Source organism: Rhipicephalus sanguineus, chromosome 1, assembly GCF_013339695.2.
Source record: "Rhipicephalus sanguineus isolate Rsan-2018 chromosome 1, BIME_Rsan_1.4, whole genome shotgun sequence".
In the NCBI taxonomy this organism is placed as follows: domain Eukaryota; kingdom Metazoa; phylum Arthropoda; class Arachnida; order Ixodida; family Ixodidae; genus Rhipicephalus; species Rhipicephalus sanguineus.
Genome location: NC_051176.1, coordinates 224,544,497 through 224,565,281, shown reverse-complemented (window position 1 = coordinate 224,565,281; position 20,785 = coordinate 224,544,497). Strand labels below are relative to the sequence as shown.

At 42.8% G+C, this 20,785-nt stretch overlaps 1 protein-coding gene across 1 annotated transcript in view; it reads right to left on the bottom strand.

Moving 5' to 3' along the window:
- Positions 1 to 307: 307 nt before the first annotated feature.
- LOC119373232 (docking protein 5) overlaps positions 308 to 20,785 on the bottom strand; it is a 28,702-nt gene continuing 8,224 nt past the window's right edge. Inside the window, exons 5-7 of the mRNA XM_037643244.2 lie at positions 19,112 to 19,301; positions 11,916 to 12,063; positions 308 to 7,895 (exon numbers count right to left, since the gene is read on the bottom strand). Coding sequence (XP_037499172.1) covers positions 7,638 to 7,895; positions 11,916 to 12,063; positions 19,112 to 19,301 — 596 coding nt within the window. The 3' untranslated portion in view covers positions 308 to 7,637. The remainder of the gene's footprint in view (positions 7,896 to 11,915; positions 12,064 to 19,111; positions 19,302 to 20,785) is intronic.

Sequence of the window (20,785 nt, the reverse complement as noted above, 5' to 3'; positions counted from 1 at the left end):
TCACCAAGAAATGACAGGTGAGGCGACAGTGCATAGCCACGTGCTTGTTATCCTGCACACTGTGCATTACACACTTACATCTCCCAGATATCTCTAGAGCAAAAACTCAATGCAATGTATTTAAAACATACGCTACTTAAAGCAGTCATGAGGACATTTCGTCACTTCCAACATGTTTCAATGGTGCGTATGTGACACTGCCTCGATTCTCACTTTTAGTGTGTAAATGTTAAATGCCTACACGTTGATAACTACACAGAAATTTGCAAATTGCCCAATGTGGCTCCATAACACAGTCACATATGTATCACCTTGTCAGATCAATTTATTATGCAAATACGTTCACTCATCCTGTACAAAACATGACATAATGACTTCACTGCAAGAAGATTAGGCGCAACAGTTGCACTAGAAAGTAACACAACACAACCTGTACTTTCAAAAAATGTACACAAGTCTTTCACTGTTAGGATTACAAAAATATGCCGCAATCTGGGTTTAATAAGGTGCAAGGCTACCATCACTATGTACACTCAGACAACACCACAAGGTGCTTCAATTCCACAACAAAGCAGCTTATGTACCACAGAACAATTCCTTTAAATCGTATTATGGCTTTGCGACATTGTCAAGCTTCACCTCAAGTAACCACTAACTCCAAACCTTGAACTAACATATGCCGATAATTACTTGAACTTATTAATACACAAATAAATAAAGTTACAATCATGTTTTGCAAAGTTAAAGCTGAAATCAACAATAACTGCTATGTGCAGGTAGATTCCAAAGTATCTTAAAGGGGCCATGACACAGTCGTCCTACCAGTCTCAGTTTATCATTGTAACCGAGAGTGAAGAGTGCAATATAGTAGTCACAAAAAAAACCTGAGCTCTAAACGCCCATTATAGCTCAAATTTTCAATTTGAAAGCGCCAACTCAAGGTTTCTCCCTCTGACAGAGATTGCCAGTTTAGCATGCACTGTGCAATATCAAGAAATGAGGAACTACCTCTGTGTTGTCCGTTTTGAAACATTGCAATACTATGCTTTATGTATCTGGACATGTACCTAACACCATAGCAAAGGCATTGCTTTTGAACTGTGCTCGTACATCCATGCCTCTCGCAGTTGAACGCTGCTGCAAACCGCTGCGATGCACATGAAAAGAACAATCACCATGACGTATTTTCGGCTCTTGCAATCATTTCCAGTTTTTACAGTGACCTTTGAGGCCAGTGTTTGTTACCAAGAGATTTCTTTCTGGGTGTGAGTCCACTTCTTGGTTGCCACACTAGCGTATAGTTCAAACGTCACATTAAAAAATTCAGATATAAATTTCCTATCACACCTAATGCACTGAAATTTTGCCAACGTGCATGGGTTAACATGCAATGCATAATGGAACTTTAAAATTTTGGCATCATGACCCCTTTAAAGTTTATTGTTCACATTTCACAGCATTCTGAAAGTAAGTTTCACCCAAACAAGCCCCATGCCGACTCTTGTGACCATTATGCCGTTATGCCATTCAGCTCATGCAAAACATAGACGATGGCGGAACATGCCACCCATTCCAAAGAAGGTTAAAAAAACGTTGTGAACGAGATTTCACAGTTTCCATTAATGGAAGCTGGCATCAACAGAATGAAGGACACCAGGAAGCACACAATAAGCAGTGAATAAATAATCTAAATGGCAATTTCCAAGTGTGCAGACAGGCGTACTTGATTGCACTAATGTGGGTGGCCAACGTGCTTCACTCGAACAGGCTTAGGCAGCGGGATCATCAAATCAACAAGAAAAAAAATGCTGGCCTGCTGCACTGAGGGCACTCAAGCAAGATGTAAGGACACACTAAATTTTAAAAAAGGGACTAAAACATTCACTACAGCAAGCAACTGGCAAATGAAAACACACCCTGTCCAAAGTATTAGTGTTTGGGAAGGACACTAGGATAAAAGGAATAGCCACAATAACATACTAAGATCGCAGCAAGCAACAGTGCTGAATGATCATGCGAACAATACAATGAGCATCTGAGAGCTGTGCAAAAAAAAAAAAAAAAGTCAGCCCCCTGCAGCATAGTTTTGTACCAATATTCCCAGAGGAAAATCTGGTGCTAGCATCATAACTTTACCATTATGTCTGTTCAGTGAGCACGGAAATAATGCACGCTTAACATTGTCCATCCGGTTTCAAATTACATTGTGGATTCTGTAGCAGTGTTATTGAGACCCATATATCATTATTTTTTTTTTGTACAGCAACAGATACGTCTATTCAAATCTAATTTGAGCCACTTGACAGTTTTTGCACCATTACAAAAAGAAACGTCTAGAACATTTAAAAAATCATTACATAGGGTGAGCATTGCTGCCCACTGTGTAGATTTAGTGACATATAATGAAATGCATCCTGAAAGTAAAGTCAAACCTTGATATAACGAAGTTCACAATGTAACCAACTTTTCTCATTTCAGTTTGTTGCTTCCATAAAATGCATGTATTTTTTTCTCTTCATAGTGTAGTAGTTTTGTGACGCAGTTCCAATCCGACAACTTTTTTGCGAGCAATAAACCAAAGTTAATATTTATGCTCTGAAGTTCTATATGCCGAAACCATGACAAGATTATGGGGCATGTGGTAGTAGGGAACTCCCAATTACCTTTGACCACCTGGAGTCTCTAGTGTGCATCTAAATCTAAGGGCAACAAATGCTTTCACCACCATCAAAATGTGGCCTCAAGCTAAGCAGCGCATCAAGGTAGAGGCTCAGCTACAACGGTGGGTCCTAAAAATAAAGCAAATGTGGGCAAGTTCGACAAAGTTCCAAACACGAAAGAAAATTCCTCTCACCGCGACGCCCATATAGACATTCATATGGATAATGTGCTGTTTCAACGTCTCGAATGTCTACTTTTTTTATTGGCCATCTATGCGGAGCATTGCCAGATTTTGATTCGTATTTGGTAAAAATGCCTGCTTCATAGCAGTCGCTGCAGTATCATGTGAAGCTCCAGATATCTTTTTTGGTATCTATACTACACTCGCCAGTCATTTTGCCTGGTGTTGCTTCTAAACTACCTTGCAATATCTTCATGAACGCACGTATGCAAAATTTAGTGAAACAGTTAAGTTCTGCCCGACAACATTTGTGCAACCGAAAGACTCAAACCTCATTGCAAAGAAAGTTTGCACAAAGTTTTTCGTGACATGTACTACTTTGTTATATCAAGGTTCAATTGTTTTGAGATTTATTGGTCCCCTGGAAATTACTTAAATGAAATTACTGCAATGAGAATGAAAACCCGTAACTGCTCTAAAGAAATCTTGCGAGAATAAAATGAAACACAACCTCAAAGAAAAGCTGCAACATGCTTTCTTGATAATAATAATTGTTGGGGTTTAACGTCCCAAAACCACAATATGATTATAAAGGATGCAACATGTTTTCTTAGCGAAACCATGAAAAATAAAAACAAGTTATGCTACTCAAGATTGCCATTGAAGCTGGACAATAATTGCAGCAACAGACTGCTTCTGATAATTGTATGAAAGTTTACGCTATGCACAAAGTCATCCTAAAGTTTAATGGCATTGCTTAATGAATAATAAAAAGAATACTCAGGAACAGGTGATAAAAAGTTTAAACAATATTGGTACAGAATGTGATACAGTTGTGTAAGAATATAGATGCCATTCAGAAAACTAGACTGTTAAAAAAAGAAAGAAAATTCAAGACATTTCAGTGGTCTAAAAATGCTCTCTTCATCTACATTTTTACACAAGTGCACCACAACATGGTAAAGCAGAAATAAAAGTGGAAAGTTTTAGCACACTAAACAACACCATTGCACAAGAAGTTCATCATGGTGTGGTCAGCTGGACAGAATAAACCAAAAGTTGGGACACAGAATCCAATAGCCATTGTATGTATGTATAACTGGTTACACCAGAATGAACAGGTAACCGTTAGCCCACCTATTCCCCTTATATTGAAAGTGGAATATAAGCGTGCAAGCTTCATTACTTTCAGCACTCTCTATCCTAGGCATGCCTGTGACACTGCTCATAAATGCAAGAGCATCGAGCATACAAAACTTAACCAGCAAAAATTCTACTGTAGACTGGGTTTGACAAGTGGACAGTGAGGCTAGCCAGCATGCACAGCACCTTTCACACAGATTTTCACACAGATGCACATACATATATACAATACTGTATGCCCTTTGTCAAAAGTATATAGGCTGGACTGCACGTGACTAGAGCAGAATGCAGGATGTGAGCAGTGGGCAACGAATGCATAACCAGTGCAAATGCGCAGAAGACCATCAACTCTCTTGACCTTCAGAGTTGTGCAACTCCAAAATCCCCGAAGCAGAATCCCCACATAGCCCAGCAATAGCTCCTATCACTCATACAGGGGCCAGTATACTCTCGACAAAGGTTGTTACGAAAACCACATAGTACTCAAAGTCGGCTTAACATAAGCACTGTTGTGCAAGTGCTGGTCTCAGAGATAAAGAATGAAAGTACGTCACCCCACATGACACACCAACGTCCAACTCACTGCCGAGCATACTTTCCCTAGCTCACTGGCTGGTCATAGGCTGTTGTTACTCTCACACTACAAAGCAAGTGTACTGCTGTGTCACAAGGTCAGGCCCAAATATTTATCAGTGAAGCTCCTACCATGAATACATGAATTTCGCATAAACTGTTAGAGCTAAACTTCCCCATCCAATCACTAATGTGTATTAAGCAAAATAATTTCAACACAGACAGGCAAGTTACAATTACTGAAATAAGTATGGGGCCCTAATTAACCAATATAATAAATTCCTTTAACTAGCTCTTTGACAAAACGCTTCAATCCTTCCGTTACTGTCTTGGTCACCCTTACTCACGGTCCCACCCCCAAATAAAGTCATGCACTGCTTTTGCTTTTCTTAACTGTGACAGTGTACCAGTAGTTACAATTAGGTGCGCAGTATAGGCACTATGCCCAGCATAAAATTAATTTGAGGGCATCTCATTTACAATATCTCACAAGAATGCAAGCATAATGCAATGGTTTGCAAAGGCACCAAACTTAGCAAAAGAAGAACAGTTCAGGCAGAAAAGACTGGTCCACAAGCAACATGACTGCAGTTACATAACAGAAAACCAGTGTGAAAGCAGCCATGGTTTGACACACACACACACACACACACACACACACACACACACACACACACACACACACACACACACACACACACACACACACACACACACACACAGACAGAAACTAATAATTAGGTACTGCCTTCAAAATTTCTCATCTTCCTGTGGTCACTTTTAAATAATCATTGCTGTTTCAACCAATACAAAAGACCTTTTTAAAAAAAAACACTAAAAAAGGGAAGAAAAAAAGGTATGCACTATGCCAGTTGCAGCACTGTTTATATACAATCCTGATCAATAAACTGTCAGTAGAGTGCAACCAGAGCGGCACCATTACAGAGCCTGTGCACAGCATACACAAATACAAGCATACAACTAAGACACATGACAATGCAAACAACACCGACCTGGAATACCTTCTGACCAGGCAGATATGACATTATAGTAACACATTCTAACTACACCATAAAAACAGAGTTGATGTAGATATACCTTATGAATATCACTTATTTTGCAATATTTAAAACAAATATAAATACTAAAGTGAGCTAAAAATGCAAAATAGTACACCGATTAGCCAAATCACATATTTGGTACATTAATTCAATTTCATGTTCAACAAGACACTTGTTCAGGAAACAAGCATTCGAAGAAAAAGTCTAGTATTAAAGGGGCCCTGCAACACTTTTCAGAGTAATCATCGAATGACCACATTACTGGAGCTTACTGCCTCATGAATTTTTTGGTGCAAAAAGTTTTCAAATCCATCAAGTATGAGCAAAGTTACAGGGGTTTTTTGCATGCTCCAAATGCTTTTTGTCTTTCATTCCGACGTATGTTTGAATCCACACAGGAGGGGATAACAAATGGAGCAAGACACTGCATCAGTGAGCATCATGACCTTGACCATTTTCAGATTTTTCTTTTCTTTGAATGTGTTCACACACTTCCCGTGTGATGACGAACGTGGTGGCACCCTGTGGCAGCCGCAGTAACTATGCAGCACAAGAAGCACTAATGTGCAAAAGTCAGGCTGAGATCTGGGTACCTGGTGTGCACTGGCTTTAATTTAATAATTAACACCTGGGGTTTTACCTGCCAAACCCACGATATGATTATGAGGCACGTCGTAGTGGAGGGCTCCGAAAATTTTGACCACCTGGTGGTCTTTTAACGTGCACTGACATCGCAAAGCACAGTGTCCACCGGCCTTGTTCTGCATAGTAGACAAATCCAGATAATGTATTTCCAAGCCAATTCAATTAGCTAACCACAATGCGATGTCTGGCAAGGTGTCTTGCTCATACGACGTTTTAAAGAGATAAAGAGTGCAATGGCAAGAACACCGGTAGTTTTCGAAGCAACGATATGCATTGGTAATTGCTCTTGTAATGAACTGAGTACAAGTGGCCAGCTCAGGCATGCAATGTTTGAAATAGCACTGGTGTAGTATGCTGCGTATTGCCTCACATAAAAGTAGGAGAAAACAAAATAAGCAGGTGACCATTCATAAAGGCCCGAAGTTCCAAGGTAGTTACTTTGTCAGCGTTTCTGAATTGAGAAACATGTTTGTTTCAAGTTGAATAAATAAAAAATATACAATATAAATATGACGGAGGATGTTTTCACAATCATAAAATCAGCCAATGGCCATGCCCGTCCCTACGACTATGTAGTCAGCCCCCTTCACTGCGCAATTTGCCGAGAGGAGAGTGAGCAATTTTGGCTGCTTCTGAAATGAAGTAAATTTCCTGCTGCACGCAGTGCAATAATTTTTGGCTCACATGTTCACAGGAGCCTTGACTACTGACCAGGAGTGCTTTCAGACTGTGTTCAAAAAGTGTTGCAGGGCCTATCCCTGCAAAGCCACAAATGGCTGTGCAAAGATGTGCCATAAATAATAAAAGCACTCACTTCAGGCAAACTTTAGTTTACAGTGTACAAGTACAATAAATGATGCAAGCAAGTTTATCCACACACACAATTATAATGTGCACTCTTATTTCCAACACAAAAAAATTGCAATCGCCTTAAAGCAAAACAATGTTTGAAACATGAACCAACCAGGCCAGATTTACGAGGTGTAAAGATGTGAACAAAAATGAACAACGCGGTTTCTCAAATATACACATTTCAGTGTCCACAACTTGTGGCACCTGAGGCATATGCCAAGCACAAGGCTTAGAAGGTCACAGAAAAAAGTGCATGGTCAGTGGATATTACAACCACAAAGTGTCATCAAGCACAAGTCCAATTTAGTGCACAAACAAATCACTACAAGTAAAGTCAAACATCTACACATGCACAGTAAGTTGCAATGGGTGTTCTACAACCATTCCAAAGGAGCGGTAGGTCCAAAGCTGCTACAGCAGCAGTCCACTACTGTGTACTTAAACATGATCCACAAGCCCATAGCTTCACCTGTTCAGCAGATCACCCACATATACACAGTCTCCCACTCTTGCGTTGATAATCAGCGTGCTTGAAACTGGAGAAGATGGGATCGCAGACTGCAACGCGAGGTCCCTCCAACAGTACTGGAAACTCGGGGTGGATTTAAGATGTTGTCAAAAGACTGTGATGTAGTAGGCACATCCCGCAGGGGCATTACTGAATGATTGGTCCGCTCCTGACTACCTGGGAGGTTCTCAGATGAGCTGAATTGCTGAAGGGGGCTGGTGGAGTTACGATAGGGCACGGACGATGTTGGGCCAGTCGATGGGATCAGACTCTGTAAAAAGATTACTAACATTAGCACCAGCGGCTGGTGCAACTGGCCACACTGACCAGTGACCCAAGCTTCCACAATTCACACTGGAAAAGGTTAGGAAAATAATATTATAATAATCTTCTCAGGAATGAACAGAAATGCTGACATATATACAGAAGCCAAATATGGCACATGTGCACCTAAGCCATGGTGCATGAAATTATCAGCACATCCGGGCATGTAGTAAAATGTGCGAGGCCATCTCAGCTGGTTGTGAATTCAGGCCCTAAGAGGATTTGGTGGTGCAGTCAAGTACACCATTTGGGCACTGGCAAAGTGCACACTAAGGGGACCTAATGCTTTGTGATGTGTCAGTGGGCTGTACACAACTGCGGGTGAGATAGTGAGCAGAGATGTCCAAGCAAGAGTAGAGCACAATGCCAAATAGTCAACACCTGATGCAACACACCATAATAATCTAGTGAATAAGGTCTGTTACATTTGAAGTCCTTTCTATCCAAAGTTAAAGTTGCAGCACATTGTAAAACGGCTGAACTTTGCACATACTGCTGGCTAACCTGAAGGTGGCCACAAATATGATGAAAACATTGAAATTAAGATAAATACAAATAAACAAAAAGGGTTTATGCAGTAATCGCACAACCATGTGGCACAACGGCCTTTCGCCCACTGTTTTTGACACAGGTTGCTGAAACGACACTGCTTTCCCGCAATAGATCTATAGTGCCTAAAATATTCTCCCTTTCCACTGTTCCTCACAGAAAAGCCAAAGCTATGAGGCCTATGTACATTCTAGAGCACGTAGGTATAACATCTGCGTAGACTGTGCCTTTAACGAATGTGTGATAAGATGCAATAGAAATTGCACAAGCATAATTATGCTGCTATTTTGTAGAAATGTCTCTTTTTCATAGCTGTGCTAGTCTTACAATTCAGAGCACATGGATGGCTGATCACCAGAGACGATGTGGGTGGGCTGTGACTTTTACCACTAAAAGAGAATTAGCACCTGCAAAGGCATTTCTTCAAAACTGTTGCCTTAAAATGACTTTTGCAGTGATGCGATCGACCGCAGCCACTTCGACGCACCTTCTGGAAGGAGGTAAAATCTCGCTTTGGAGCAGCATAACCTATTGGAGCAGTTAACAAGCAAATGTTTTCTAACTCAAATATTTGTCTCTAAGCTTGATCAGTTGTACTACGTTTAACAAAATCGATATATGCAAAAATACATGCATCTTTACTTAGAATACCCCAAAATATGAAACTGTGTTACTGCTCGTCGTTTTTCTGTGGACAGCCCTAAGTTTCTTTGGAGCCGTGACCTCAGGCCACCTACCATTTTCCCAGAATCCACCTCATATTTGTGAATGAATATGACTTTCCCTGATGCTTCAGTTACAGTACTGGAAGCACAATCTATAAAATGTCTATGCACTCTGTTTACTACCTGGAAAGACTACTCTGATGACGTTCGTACTTTCAGAACTACCTAAGGCTGCACTGCGTGGTGAAGTGTCCGTGGTTGTGCTTTATGGAGAGAATCGTGAGGATCCTAGTTCATGGACGGTTATAAAATACGGGGTTAAATAATTGGTCCTTTGTGCCCGAAATCTAACTTGTGCTCCATGAAATTTGCGGTAATGCGAGGCTTCGTATTTAACTTTGGCAAATTTTCAAACGTGAACTGTTGCTGCGGTCGAGAAACAGAACCGAGATAATGGAATGCTGGGACATCATGCCTTCTCAGCAAAATCCCACAGTCCACAGCAGTGGTATTGTTGATAAAGTCCGGTGATTGTATGGTCAGAAAGAAACAACTTGTAAATTAAGCACCTTGCACGAACTTTTATGGAAGTATGTCCCAACAAATGGCACAAAAATTTTTTTGTAAAACAAACTAACTATAATGAAATGGTCTATACAAGCACATACATGTACTGCTCAATGTAGCTTAGTCCACAACAGTTAGAAGCTATTTTACTGAGCTTAATAATGGAAGCAGATGATTTTTCAAGGGCTCGTTTATCTTTGTTAGACACAATACAGTAGAACCCCGCTGTTACGTTCCCGGCTGTTACGTTTTCCCGGCTGTTACGTCGTTTTCCGCCGGTCCCGGCATAGCTCCCATAGGATACAATGTATTGGGAACCCCGCTGTTACGTCGTAACTGTCGGACCGTTCCCGTATGATACGTCGCGAAGTGCGCCCGGAGCCGACCGAGTGACTACCAAAGAGAGCGGCCATGGCGCATTTTCACGCAGCTTGGCCTCGTTTGACCGTAATATTAGCCGCTTGAGAGGCGCAAGCAACAGAATCTTTCAATTGATGCAAACAAAAGCATGGCCTTCGAGATTCAAATTGCAAAGATGGCGTCTATGACGTAACTGCTCGCGAAAGCAAGGCCTTTGAGATTGGCATTTACTATTGACAAAAGCATAGCCTCTGAGATTTGCATTGCACAAACATGGCGTGTATGACGTAATTGCTTGCGAAAGCAAGGCCTTCGAGATTGGCATTCACTTCTGCCATCGCGTTGGTGTAGACTCATCATCATCGTTATTTGTCGGAGAACGGGAGGAGTTCGAGCTGGTTGGAGCTCGCATGGTCGTGCGTGCGGTTCGCGGTCGGACTCGCCGCGCCGGTCGTGATTGCGTGTGCTTAGTTCTTTCATGCCTACAGCTGTTGGTGTTAAAAAAATCACATACGTTGATTACATTTCTGTGGATAAGGCCGTCCTAAGCTCCGCGTTTCTATCCATCGACTAGATCGCGGCTGAGCGCGCCAATTTTCGTGCTGCTCGTAAGAATTGAAATAAAATTCTGTACCACTAAATATTTTGCCGTTTTTCCTGTTTTTCGGCTGTTACGTTTCCCGTCTCTTACGTTTATTTCCTACGGTCCCTTCAAAAACGTATCAGCGGGGTTCTACTGTATTAATGAGAACTAACAGACAATAACGCCAAGGAAAGTACAGGGGGTGTTATCTGTAGTATTTAGAATATAAATGTGAAGAAAGTAAAGTGGACGAAAAGATGACTTGCCGCCGGCAGGGACCGAACCTGCGACCTTCGAATAACGCGTCCGATGCTCTACCACTGAGCTACGGCGGTGGTCATCCTCCCGTCCACTTTCTGGGGTATATATGTTGATTTAAACCTAGGAGTGTTAGTCAGCGCCAATCGCAGCCATGGCGCTGACTAACACTCCTAGGTTTAAATGTTCAGTCTTCTCTTTCTCCGAAAGACCGCAGAATGACGTCTTGGTACATGCGCAGTGCAAATTATGAGATTTTTGCAAAAATGTAGCAGGGTATAGTAGGTTTCATTTCTTGGCGCAGGTTGGCGCAATCGGCACAGCTATCACATCACTGCTTTTGGGCATTAAAGGCGTTGCGACTCTTGCAATTTCACATCTGTATTTAAATATAACTTGCATATGTGTATTGTAATAAAAAAAAAAGAATAGTAGTTCTTGATTTTTTTTTAGTAATACAATAGTTAAGTGTTTATCAATCAGAATTAACGTGAAGTCACATAATCTACACCACTTTAACTTTAAAAAATCTCTCGAGACATGAGCATTATAAAAGTAATATACAATGAACAGAGCCAACACGAAGCGAATGACTTGTTTTGCGTAGAGCATCACCACTTGTCAAACTTGAGATCTGCAGACTCGATCGATATCACTGTGTAGTTGTTTAGTTAGGTGGGCTACTAACACAAAATATGACCATGTTTAAGAAAGACAAACAAGCTAACAAACATGTTTCATAGCCCTGGTCTAAAACCCCTTCTTGTACCAGCTAGCTTGAAAGAACATGTTAAAATTGCCCAGTGTCCTGACATGGTAGACATCAAAAACTCTCAAAGACATCAAACTTCTGTCAGACTCTCAAGGGCTTAAGGAGGTGCCATATGCATATTCTTTGGTGCCTGTGGCGATGGCATTATGACCACAGGATGACAGAGTGCTAATGTACACACAAATGTATTTCAAAGCAGTGGAAGGATGCTACCTGAGGTGGAGCTGAAGGCACTGCGTGCAACCGTCTGGAACGATGATGTGCCTCAGCAATGGCAAGGGTTGCTTGGTGAACTTTGCAATAGATCTTCTCTCCCTCAAGGGTGTGAAACACAAACATGCCTTCTCCAGTGGCACAGTGCCTACGAGACACCACAACACTAACAATGAATCTCTATAAAACTTTTGGTGCTTATGCAATATGTTAGTCTCAACACCACAACACTGACAATGAACCTCTACAAAACTCTTGGTGCTTATGCAAAATATTAGTTAGTCTCAAAAGAGAAAGCACAGCACAAAACTAAGAAGCTTGTGGCAAAGGTAATTTTGTTGAGTTTTTCAGAACTTCACTTTTGTTAAAGATATCTCATAAGTGACAGCTCGAAATTTCACCACCGTGTTAAAGAGTCAGGGGCGTAGCCAAGGGGGGGGGTTGGGGGGGTTCAAACCCCCCCCGAAATTTTTCAGCTTTGCTTGCGTATATAGGCACGCACACATACAAATGCATGCACGAACATACATAAAGTATGGTTGAACCCCCCCCCCCCCGAAAAATATTTCTGGCTACGCCCCTGTAAAGAGTGATAGAAAAAGAATAGAAAAAGGTGGGGAGATATGCCCACAAGTTGGCCCTTAGTATACTGGGAATGACAATGCAGTGCTTATTAAATTTTATGAAGCACAGATATGCTCCCACTGGGTAGTTACAACACAGTAGACTTGTGCCTCTGGATAGTTAAATTCTTTTTTTGTTAATTTTGATCCCAGCCGAAGAACCTGGCTAGCACCTGTGCATTTCTATAGACCAGACTTTTATTACTTCGACCTTGAAATTGGTCTGCCACATTATTTGAACTTGGCTGGTCAGCTCACACAGACCCAACTGCAACCATGACGTCAATAGCAACACTGTTTACCTTGATGGTGCTTAGGGGACAGTAAATAAGCCTGACCCTGGGAAGATTTTCAAGTAAAACTGGCAGATCACAATGAAAAATTATTTTATGTACTTGATTCTATGAGCACCTCCATTTCCCAATCTGTTCAAAAGCCTGTGTGGTGCAGTCAGATATGAGACCACAACTAAGTTTATGGCATTACCAACAGCACACCTATAAATCCCACATCACTGTCATCAAAATGGCTGCAGAGCCCATTTTTACATGGAATGCTGACAATGATTTATAATTATGAGAATTTTACTTGATGAAAGTGCATACAAAACATAACTTATTTTAGTTCCTGAGCTACTGGCAACAGTATTCCACCATGTGTATTCAGCGCCCTGGAGACTTGCAGGACAAACGGGCAAACTGGTTAATCTAGGCCAACGCCTCCTTTATAAAAGCTATGCATGTCAAAAGAGCAGAAGAGCCCCTCCGGTCAATCACTCTCTTCTGTCTCCCTTTCTCATTCGTCAGTGCTTGCCACTCGTGGTGCTACCGGCTGACACTAGCGTGAAGCGTCCCATCCCATCCACACCAGCGGTGCACAGGCTTGTGGCACCTCATTCACGGGAGATAAGCAAGGAAATTTTCACTTGCTGGTGTTGATGTGCACAGGGCAGTGTAGTGAAGTGCGATTTGCTTCAGTTTTGAGTAGGGACAGCGTTCATGGGGCACTGTTGCATGCCTATGTGCACATCAAGTGCAAGAAACAAGGACACCAGAGTATCATTCCACGAGATTGCTGCCGACCTCAAGTTGTGTCAACAATGGCTAATGGTGACCTCGTGAAAGAAATGGAAGCCGAACACAGCGCCCAGTTACTCCATCGCTTACAGTAAGCACTGCCTTGCCGCTGGCTTCACAAACAATACCAAAATTCGACAACAAGGAAGCGGTGCCCAGTGCGTTCAAGGGCTACTCCTTGTACATGAAGCCTGCCCTTGCCAAGGTACGCTGTGATTGAAGTATTCAAAAGCACGCTGTTCAGCTTGCATGCGACCAGAAGGAAGCACGCAAAAAGCGAAAAGAAGTAGCTCCTGCCAGCTTCAACGACAATGAAGACCCTTGTTGCCCTTACATCGCGTCATTAGTTATGAGACCGGCATTCGCACCAACAGTCCAATATGCTAGAATGCAGCTCTTACTTTGGGAAACGCCTCAGGTGTCGCTTTAAGTGACACAGTATATGCTGTAGCTGAGCCGGTGCATACCGAAGCATTAAGTTGCAGAACAGCGACGTTTCCAGTCAAACAATTGGTGTCTTTCTTGAAAGGCCTTAGCAGTTTGTCAGCATTATGCTGTTTCACAGGAAGTCCATTTCCAAACTGCTACAAGCCAGTGGGGAACATACTGTGGACGTGCTCATGGATGTCCCATTTTGATGTGCAAGAACAAAGAGCCAGGCCACAGCAAAGTGCTCCCAAAATTCTTGCACCACAAATTCAAGCAGTGGGGAACGTACTGTTGACATGCTTGTGGATGTCCCATATTGATGTGCAAGAAAGAAGAGCCAGGCTACAGCAAGGTGCTCCTGGAACTCTTGCACCACAAAATTAATCAAATCATTGCTGAATAACGATGCCTTTAATATTAGACAAGAAAGCAGTTGTAAAGATGTATGCAAAAAAGCCACTGTCGCGAAAGCTGCTAAAATTGTAGTATCCCAAGTGGACTGTTGCATTCTTGAGATGTTGAGATAAGTACTATACATAAATGTTCAATTGTTAAATTCCCATGTGCATGTGGTTCACTTGTAACAAAATTTGGGTCATGAGAACAAAATCTCACAACGGGCGCAGCGGCTTTGTCACTATTCGATTTGATCCGCACCGGAATTTGACTACTTGAGCTTCCCTAAGATAAATACAGTCAACGTCTGATTTTTTTTACTCCCTAGGGACCGTGAAATCGTCCGCAAAATCGGGCAGCCCGAAAAAACAAATTCATGCTTTTTTATTCCGCTCAAGTGGTCAAATCACCACAGCCACGTCCGAAATAGCTTCAATGCCTGCCAGTACGCTTATCAGACATTTTAGTGAGTGCTCAGGCTCTCGTTAATATGTTCCGTACCTGCCATCATCCCCGCTTAACTACGTGCCAACCACAAATTGCAAATTTGTGTCTCGTGATGAGCGCCGCCGATACCAGCAAAGCTAGAAATAAATTACAGGTCTTTCACATGGAGTGTTTGGAAATGATGACGCTGAACCCAAAGACTGTGGCGGAAGAGCGGACGACTCGTCCGGCTTTCCCCAATGCGTGTGCGCACGTAAACGATGCGCACATGCATCGCCGACTCTCCGCCGATACGCAACATTTGCTGCTGCATGACGCCGATCGTTCCTAGTTGTGTGCAGCACATTGTGAACTAAGCTGACGCGGTCATTGCCGGGGTGCTTGCTGTACCGCATGCAAGCATTTGTCATGAAAGTGTTCGTGATGGCCACTCCGTTCCTGACCACACGCGGGCGCGGCGATGGAGAGCTGCTTACGTTCGTGAAGGCAGCGCATCCGCACTGCGCACTTAGCGGTCTCGCACAAAGAGGCAGCATGAACGGCAGCGCGGCGCGTTTGGGCTACGTGCACTACTGAGTGGATAGCTGAAGATGCTTATCGGAAAAATTGTCAGCGATTAAGTCGTACTGGTGTGTTTGCCTCTTGCCGCCATCACACCTCCGTGCATTTCCGGTGCTTATCCGTAAAGACATCGCCACATTGGCTGCACTGCGCTGTTAGCGCCGTGACAGTGGCCCCTTCAGATTTTCAATATGCTTCTCCCTATCCCACTATGGCATTGCGGCAAAGCTGCCTTTCAGACTCTGCTACGACTGCAAACGGACCGACTCGCGAAAGCACTGGTTCAAACCAATGACACAAAAGACGTGGCAGAGGTGGGGGCTTTAATGCCGTTTCGGACATAAAATTTGGGCAGAAAGTTCGAAAAATGGGACACCGAAGAGTTTCAGCATCCAAAATTTCAGATGTTCTTAAACACTGACGTCTACATGGGGCAGATTAGGAACTCCGGACTCTAAGGGAGTGTGCCCTAGTCCACCACATCGGTTGGGCCTCCACAGAAGTTGAAGTGGAAGGAGAGGTTGAGGAAATACTCTTTTCCTTTCATGTGTCAAGTGTTGTCGACGCCACATTGGTTGCCCCAAATCATGTAAATAGTAACAATTCGGCCTCTGCATTGCCTCATTCTTGATAAGACAACTAGGGAACACCACCCCTCCAGTGCTTCACCAACCTAAGCCAAGAGAAATGCTTTCATGTTGCTATCTCATAAGAATATGCGTAGGAATTCTCAGCAACTTTTTTTCTGTAATTTCGGTTTGAAGTATTAGAAAAATAGTCGATTAGATCCGCACTCAAACTTTAATATTTGAATTTGCTTTGCACCCAAAATTTTGCTATCCGCACAGCTCTACTCGTGATACAAGCATTTCAGCAGTGCTTCGCTCTACTCGTGATACAAGCATTTCAGCAGTGCTTCGTTAGCATACTCGACGAACTAAATAAAATATAGTGTAATATGCAACTTGAGAAACAACTTGAGTAGCACAACTCTGGCATGACACGTACGTTTCAGCAACCTTCTCAGCGACGGCATAGTGTAAGCTAGAGCAGCACGCAAACTGAGGCGTCCGTGGCAGTCCCATTGTGAGGTGCTGAAACCAACGTTACTAGATCTTTCTTTCAGTTCTCAAACTCCGCCGCTGCACGTGACGCCTTTCCACTGAGCGCCGCGTCGGGGCACGCGTGACACTGTTTGCCCAGCTCGGTGAGAGGTGAGCCCACGGAGGAGCCGGACTGCACGGCCAACGTTGCTAAAGACGACCGCTGCGTTTTGGTTATGTTGTTATCATGCGGGCGTTTGCTTTGATTTCCCGTGCATAGTCTTAGGATGTCAATGGCTGCTGTGCCTGTGTAGTGAGAAGTAATGCCGCGTTGCTTTGTGACCGGCTGCAAAAGCGGCTACGACTCTGCGAGGGGTGCAGCTGAGAAGAGGCACTTTTTCAAACCGCCTAACGACGCCTCGCGGCTTCAAGAATGGCAACACGCGATCCCAAGAAGCGACAGGGAGCTCACGAGCTCTTTTGTTGTGTGCGACCTTCACTTTCAGGAAGAAGACATTGTGAAAAACTTCGTGCACAAGATTGGCGGTGACGTCGTCGTCATACCACGAGACAAATGGAGCCTCAAGGATGACGCCCTACCTCGCTTGTTTCCCAACTGTCCAAAATATCTGTCAAAGCATGTGTGGAAACGCAAAGCACCTGCCGTGAGGCCACCTCTCCAACCGAAGTGTCGGAATGTTCAGGACGCCGCCGAACAAGAAAACATAGCGCCGAACACCTTCGATTATGGGAAGAGAGGCTGCTCTGTGGCAGGCAGCGTCGCACTCGATAGCACCCAGTCCCTGTTCGAGGATAGCACCCAGTCCCTGCTCAGCCATGTGGAAAAGCTAAAGTCATGTCAGGGCTTTCCTGCCAAGCTTTACCCACAAATATCGCCCTCGTCGGTAGCCAGTAAAGATGGTGAGACATGGAGACGCAAAACGTGCACCATGTTGAGTGCACTGTGTTCAGGCATTACAACATGCACCATGTTGTACGGGCTGATAAACATGCAAATGTTTGTCAGGCCGTACATACTTTCTTTCGCTGCGGCCGCTGCAAAGCTAGGTGCTAGGCTGCAGTAAAAGTAAGTGCGAGCGCATTGAGTCCTCGTCTTCTTTCTCTTGTCCTCGCCGGTAGTTTGGGTTATCAAGACGCTAATTGTTACACCAACAAGCACAAGCAACCACGCTTGCGAGTGGCGGAGCGTGTAAACGTTGTGCGGAAATATTCTAGCCATTTCGAACCGAGCCTGCTGCCGGGCGTTCGCGGTACGCGCTAATCGGAAGATCGCGAGCAATACGGGTCGCCCACTCAACTTTTCCCGGTTTTCTGGATAGTAGCAACCAATTTGTCTCTAATACAGGAAAAATGTTAGCCGAAAAAGCATGCAGAACCTATGGACAACATCCGTTACCGCGCTGAACTGCAGAAGGAGGCTGCGTGTTTAGCCAGGTTTAGCTGCAAGCCGACCCGCCAATCGGGCTTACCGTGGCGGCAGCGGCCCCTGGTGACAGTAAATGGAGAGGGGTCATGTTTCCGGGGCGGTTCAGGCAGAGTTTGACAACTGGGAAAGGATCTAGTAACGTTGGCTGAAACTGACAGGCATAGTTTTATAAAGAAAGTGTCGTCTAGGCTAGGGCCCGTACTTCATTTGCTGTAATTGCAGTCATTTAAGGTACCAGGAATACCACACGAAGTTGACCGCACAGAAAACTTCATGTTGTAGATCAGCACACAGTAATTTAAAGTTGTTAGAGATTGACAATGATAGACTAAATTTTCATCCTGTGAAGGTAAACAATAAAGGTCAAATCTTATTTACAGTTACCAGAAGCACAGGCATGCTACATTATATTGGTCTTGCCTTATAAAATTTTGTGCGCATTAGATTTGCGCACAAAATTTTTCTGTACCTTCAACCTATAAACACGGCGGGTGCGTGAAAACTCGGCAAGTACAATCTAGTGAAGAAGCATTTTTTTAAAATGTTTTTATTCCCATTCTTCTAATTCAGCCAGCTGGATAATTAAATTTTTCAGTCCCATAATTGTAAAATTAACAAAATATGACTGTATCACAATACTAGGAAGGCCATACTTTTGCATTATAGCTTTGCATTATAGCTGCATACCACTGATCCTGATAGTATTTTGGCATTCAACTTGTGGTCAGATTAAAGGCGAATGACAGCCTCATCTTATCTAACAGATGAAGATGGGTGTCAACTGTAGACAGATGCTCCTTACCCATTTTCATTAGCCAAGCTACCAAGTAATTTCAGTACAGTGTGACAGCACATAATCTCTCAATGTTGGAGCAGATAACACTAAGGTTCTTTGACCATACTCTGGTCGTGCTACAAAAGTGGTAAAAAACAGCAGAGCTGTATTACGAGAACAATCAGGTATGGAAGTAGTGATCCTACTTATTGTCATCAGTAATACTTAGTTTCTCTCTTATATGAAATTTGCAGTGCTGCTAAAGCGCTATGGCATGAACATCTAGATATGCCATAAATATGTTGTAGAATCTAAAAAATGAATACACATAGAGCCAATATCTGGATTTTTTTCCTACCACAAAACCAACTAGAATGTTGCCAAAGTAAACCTGCCCACCTGCCAGCTTCAAAGGTGAACTTGGCTGGGTCACTACCATAGCGTCGCAGAGCAGTCAGGGGCCATGCAGCCAGCTTAGTTCGAGGGCTAAGCAGATCCCAAAGGTATATGTGCTCATGAGTGACCTGTAGCAAACACTCGCCGAAGACATCCAGTTTTGGGCTTGGTACCAAATAGACATGAAATTGTTCTGAAAAACAAAATGAAGGAAGGGGAACAAAATATGGGTCCTCTCATACAGCAGGAAGTGACCTTTTTCTTCCTTTATTACCAGTTCAAATGACAGATTCAATATAACAATTTGCAACCATGCCAGCATCAATTCTATCAGCTCAATGGAAGAACACTATCAAGCTGCATAGTTAGCTGCACTGTAGAAGCATAAATTAACAAAGTTCTACATACTTAGGTTCTTTTTTGTGAGGAAAGGCGGAATCAAGGTCTCCGTTTCATTGCTGCAAATACTCACATACCGCTTTCCTGCTAATTTTAGCTTAATTTACATGACTGCGAATCAACAGAAGAGTAACAAAAACAAAGCTAGCAAAACATGAAGGTTAAATTCTGCGGCTTAAGATCCCAAAACAGCACAGTATGTTTTGAATGGTGCCATAAAGGAGGGCTCTGGATTAATTTTGACTACCTGCAGTCCTTTAAAGGGACACTGATTGGCAATAGAACTGGCTTGAAAGTCACCCTGAGATGAAGATGCAGTGGTCTTACAGATACTGTATTAATCATCCTTTTCAACATTTCTGCATGAAAAGAAAGCGTCATAAGCGTGAAAGTGCCTCATTTTATATGTAGAAAAATTTAATTATTTATTCAAGTTGCAGCTGCAGGTAACTTGTAGCAAAAAGCCTTAAGTTCTGAACAGCCTGAAGGCATGGTTAGTATGAATTTTCGGAAGCCAATAGGCCCCAAGCAGTATGACTTTTTTCTAGTTGGCCCTTTGATAGCCAGTGGAACACAATGGCCACACTTTCTTGGCAACTAACCTGCACAGTGATGGTGAAACACGAAAACCCCGATTGAAATTTTCTGTGTGGCAATGTTTCTGGACCTTGTCAGATTTTTTGTGTTCAATTGCACATTCATCCCCTAAGCAAAGCAGTAGCAGCATTTGTTTAATTAACTTTACTTTTCCATTAGTTTCATTCTCATTGTCTTTCTTCAAGTCACCAGAATGAATAATGGGGACTCTTTTGATGAGCAGACTCTTGCACAAGAGTAAAGACACACAGCCAAAGCCCATTACCCTCCACATTTGTTATTTGAAAATACCTGACATGCTTCTATATTCCCGTTGATTTGGTGAGGTTATACACAAATTCAACACACCCACACCTGCCAATAATATACTATTATCGTCTTCATGGGAACATCTTGGCACTTATATGAGAAATGCATAGCCTCTGAGGCTTTCAGTGAGACATCACTTTTTCAAGAACTGTTGTGATAACTGGAAGGCTGCTAAAGGGTTGCTCAATAAACACAACAAAAACGTGTAAAACACGCATATGCTGCTTCCGATCATTTTACAGGCAGCCATGAGCAAGTAGAAACAGGCAATATCATGTAATGTTCTTGATGGATACTGCCTATATATACAGTGACATGTCTCAATTCTTTCTGCTAATATAAAAAATGTGTCTCAGCTTTCAGCTGCGATTT